This window comes from Sinocyclocheilus grahami, unplaced genomic scaffold (genome assembly GCF_001515645.1).
Source record: "Sinocyclocheilus grahami isolate Dianchi unplaced genomic scaffold, SAMN03320097.WGS_v1.1 scaffold1309.1, whole genome shotgun sequence".
NCBI lineage: Eukaryota > Metazoa > Chordata > Actinopteri > Cypriniformes > Cyprinidae > Sinocyclocheilus > Sinocyclocheilus grahami.
The window spans coordinates 191,135-196,216 of record NW_015506488.1 but is presented as its reverse complement, the minus strand read 5'-3'; the positions used below and the strand labels follow the sequence as shown (position 1 = coordinate 196,216).

The 5,082-nt window shown below is 34.7% G+C and overlaps 1 protein-coding gene across 1 annotated transcript; it reads left to right on the top strand.

Moving 5' to 3' along the window:
- The first annotated feature begins 3,407 nt into the window (after positions 1 to 3,407).
- Positions 3,408 to 4,325, top strand: LOC107569079 (putative gustatory receptor clone PTE03). The gene has a single exon (XM_016255078.1). It carries the CDS (start codon positions 3,408 to 3,410, stop codon positions 4,323 to 4,325), a length of 918 nt encoding a protein of 305 aa, XP_016110564.1.
- Positions 4,326 to 5,082: the final 757 nt, after the last annotated feature.

Genomic DNA, 5,082 nt, shown 5'->3' with positions numbered 1-5,082 from the left:
ACAAATCTTAAAATTAGAAGCAATTCACCCCTAGTTTTTAAGAGTTGCTCCTAAAATTCTACATTAGGAGGAACTTTTAGCCTAATGATTTCTGGTGAATATGGCCCTAGGATTACAGACAAGGACCACACAATAACTGGACCAGGCATCAGTCAATTAATAACACATAACAAGTCATGATCTGGGACAGAATATCAGCCATAAGTTAACTCTATCAACACTAAACCCCAAATCTAAGTCAAGTCAAGTCATCTTTATTTGTATAGCGCTTTATAAAATACTGATTTTGTCAAAGCAGCTTTACGTTTTCAAATAGGAAAACAGTTTGTCAACAATGCATGAAGACAATAACAAAGAGTCATTTTTTATCATTGATCATTGATGATTCAGTGATGTCATCATCCAGTTCAGCTCTCTTCCAATATTGTCTGTGCAATCAGTCAAGTATCCCCAACTAAGCAAGCCGAAGGCGACAGCGGCAAGGAACCGAAACTCCATCGGTGACAGAAATGTAGAAAAAACCTTGGGAGAAACCAAGCTCAGTCGGGGTGCCAGTTCTCCTCTGGCCAGACCAAACCAGCATGGTGTGGTTTAATTTCAGGTTGCAACACAGGTGCAGAGGACTTGTCTGGTTCCCGTGGTCTTGTGCCGATGGTCGTCGAGGTGATGAGGTCTTCACAGGGGATCTGTCTCTGGGACACATCTAGTTGACATGGTCTCCGCTGACATTCAGGGCTGTAGAGGTCGTCTCTAGGTGCTGATCCACCATCTGATCTAGATATGGACTGGATCCGTATGGCTACGGTGACCTCGGAATAAGAATGAAAGAGACTAATATTAGCGTAGATGCCATTCTTCTTACGATGTAGCGAGTGCATCGGGTATTATAGGAAGTGTTCCCGGTTCTGGTTGACCTAATTTATGCAGCCTAACAATCCTTTAACGGATTTGATTTATATAAATGCAATAGTGTATTATGTGTATGCCAGGTTAAAGAGATGGGTCTTTAATCTAGATTTAAACTGACAGAGTGTGTCTGCCTCCAAAACAATGCTAGGTAGATTGTTCCAGAGTTTGGGCGCTAAACAGGAAAAGGATCGGCCACTTACAGTTGATTTTGATATTCTAGGTATTATCAAATGGCCTTTTTGATAATAGTTTTGAGTTTTGAGATCGCGGTGGACGTGAAGACAATAACGCGATATGAGCTCACTCAAGTACTGAGGAGCTAAACCATTCAGGACTTTATAAGTAATTAGCAAGATTTTAAAATGTATTCGATGTTTAACAGGGAGCCAGTGCAGAGTTGACAGAACAGGCTAAGTCACATTTAACCTAATGCTAAAGCACAGTCTCAGCCATGCATCCATTCATAGACAGGGATTCAAACTATGGATTCATAACCTATGGATAATTCCAGACTAATTGGATGATGGTGAGATCAGATCTCTGTGTGGAACATTGGCTGTTGTCAAACTCCTTGTGGATTAAAAATCTCACTGGATTATTACAATTAATGGCAAAATTAATGTTTGGAAATGTAAACTGATATTTCCTTCTGACACACTACAGCAAAAGATAAAAATAACTGACTTAAAACCATTGTATTTATTTATTTTATTATTTATTCATTTTTTGTTGGTGTTGAAAATACTAATGGCCTAAGACTTTTGCACAGTAGTGTAAATCAGTGTTTTAATAATGTTTAAAAACACTACCACTATTGTATTATTAATATACTGTAAGGAACTGCTAAGTAGTAGATCAGTAATATGATATCTACAGAGCAGGCAAATCATGTGCATTGTGCCGCCATTATTATAACTACATTATTATAACTAGACAACAAGATTAATCATTGTAAAAAGGATCTACTTACATGTATACGTCTTACTTTAACAAGACACATCATCAAGGAAATATTTATCACAATGAGAATGCCCACGTGAATTCAATCACAAATTATTTAACATCATAATATTAGGAGGTGTGCATATGTCACACACTGCTAAATTATACCCAGATCAATATCACCACCTGCTGACAAAGCTTGTGATAAGACATGACCTTTTGCCATCTAAAAATAAACACAACTGAGAAAAAAGGTGCAACCATGTCTACAAATCTACCATATCCCCTCAGAAACTTTTCATGTTAAAACTTCATTTCAAATAAAATGCCTTTCCAAAGGCTCACAAACCTCATTACTTGTGTCGCCCACCACACTGCACATTTTCAACCAACACAAGTCTTTTCAGGCTTAAAAGTATGCATTTTGTATGTAATTTGAAAGTGTGTAAAAATCTGTATTTTGCTGTATTTTTTTTGCTACAATAGCTTGTGGTTATCAGTTTAGAATTACAAGAGTTTTACCCACTGTGCCACACAGCCCTTTTTAATGTTTCTAGTTAAGGACAACTTCTGAGGAGTCTGTGATGTTTATGCAAATCAAGCCACAGCAGAGATGTCTCAAGAGACATGTTTTATACTACAAATAATAGCATGTGCTGGTGACTCTTAGTAGAGCTAATTCTCTGCACATGCGCTACATTATTTGTAGATGAAGTGATAGCGGTTACACATTGTATCACAGAAGGTATTTCTGGTAATGCAATTTTATGTATATTGTTTAACTGATTGAATAATTCATACAGAACTTTATATTTACATGATTCATTATATAAAACATCTTGGCTGCAGTTATTCAAAGCTGAGAACCATGAAAACTGTTTATTTATAAGATACATAAAGAGCACATTAACATTTTCTGTTCTCATCCTCAGGTCAATGAATCCATTCTTTGCTTAACAGAAAATGGAAAATAGAACATATTTTTACTTGATGTTGTTTAAGTATGCATTTTGTATGTAATTTGAAAGTGTGTAAAAATCTGTATTTTGCTGTATTTTGCAATGTTTTTGCTACAATAGCTTGTGGTTATCAGTTTAGAATTACAAGAGTTTTACCCACTGTGCCACACAGCCCTTTTTAATGTTTCTAGTTAAGGACAACTTCTGAGGAGTCTGTGATGTTTATGCAAATCAAGCCACAGCAGAGATGTCTCAAGAGACATGTTTTATACTACAAATAATAGCATGTGCTGGTGACTCTTAGTAGAGCTAATTCTCTGCACATGCGCTACATTATTTGTAGATGAAGTGATAGCGGTTACACATTGTATCACAGAAGGTATTTCTGGTAATGCAATTTTATGTATATTGTTTAACTGATTGAATAATTCATACAGAACTTTATATTTACATGATTCATTATATAAAACATCTTGGCTGCAGTTATTCAAAGCTGAGAACCATGAAAACTGTTTATTTATAAGATACATAAAGAGCACATTAACATTTTCTGTTCTCATCCTCAGGTCAATGAATCCATTCTTTGCTTAACAGAAAATGGAAAATAGAACATATTTTTACTTGATGTTGTATGAAAATATTGGGTACATAAGATATGCTTTCTTCAGTTTGGGATTTGTTCTATTTTGTGCTATTGTATTCTTTAATGCCCTTATTATTCTTGTAATTTTTCTGGAAAGGACATTGCACCATCCCATGTACATTCTAATTTCATGTCTGTCCGTCAACTCTGTATTTGGAACAGCTGCTTTTTTCCCAAGGTTACTGACAGACTTGCTGTCTGATACACACTCAGTCTCCCATGAAGCATGTATCTTACAGGCTTTTGTCATTTATTCATATGCAGCAAATGAAAATATAATATTAATGTTAATGGCATTTGACAGATATGTAGCAATCTGTAAACCATTACAATACAACAACATAATGACCCCCAGGGTTTTATCTGTTTTAATAGCTATAAGCTGGATTTATCCAATGATTTGTCTTGGTATTGCTGGTATATTAAATGCCAGACTGACGATGTGTGGTAACAAACTGTGGAAGGTGTATTGTCACAACTGGGAAATTGTCAAGCTTTCTTGTGGAAACACTATTGCTAATAATGTTTTTGGTTTTTTCAATATGACCACAACTCTTATTATACCATTACATTTTATATTATATTCTTATGCTAAAATTCTTATCATTTGTAGAAAAAGCTCACTGGATTTCAGGAGAAAAGCATATCAAACTTGTATTCCGCACATAGTGATCCTTTTAAATTTCTCAGTTGCTCTTTTTTGTGAGGTCACTTTGAGTCGGTTTGCGACTTTGGAGCTTCCTATAGGGCTGTCGATCATTCTTTCACTAGAGTTTCTTATAGTACCACCCATCCTGAACCCTCTTGTTTATGGTTTGAATTTTCCTGAAATTCGCAAAAAAATTATATGGATTATAAAAGCTTCCAAATAGCTGTAGTAAATATATTTTTATTAACAATATTCAATTATTGTAAATCATGATGTACATTACATTTTGTGAACCTTTGAACTTCAGATTTTGCATTTTACAACCAGTAAATCTTTGTAACAATTATATATTTATTATACATTAAAATGTATTAGCCTGGATAACTGTCACTGTACTCATGACATGGGTCAGACATATAGTATAGCAATGCAACAGCAAGTGAACAACTTCCCCTTTTCAGAAACAATATGGCTGTTTGTATAACAAAACAGAAATAAACATAATTCAAGAATAAGCAAGTATTATGAACTCAATATAATAAAGAAAATGTCTCAAATTTTGTGTATCTTCTTCATTCACTTATTTAATAGTGTAACATTGGTGGGCCAAAATAAAATGTAAATAAATAGATTAGAGAGAGATTAATTAATGAATTTGTTATAAATTAAAATAAATCTAATTTGTGCTGGGAGCTGAGAGGGTGCATGGAGGCTTTTTTTTCGACTTTTACCTAGACTTTTAACAACATGTCTAGCAAAGATGGAGGTACTTTTCCAACTGAAAAATGTCCAAAAGCCCAACAAAATCTTCAGTGCTTTGCATCACATAAGAGGGACAGAAACATTAATTGATTCTCTGATGATGGATTTTACTGCACACTACTGAACTGAGTTTATTTTCGTCATTATCATATTGTTGTTATTTTAGATAGAAGGAATGACCAATTCTCTCCATTCCTCTGATGACTTTAAATACTGAT

Bases quoted from the DNA above. Each gene is read 5' to 3' on its own strand.
- LOC107569079 (XM_016255078.1), top strand. From the start codon at position 3,408: ATGGAAAATAGAACATATTTTTACTTGATGTTGTATGAAAATATTGGG.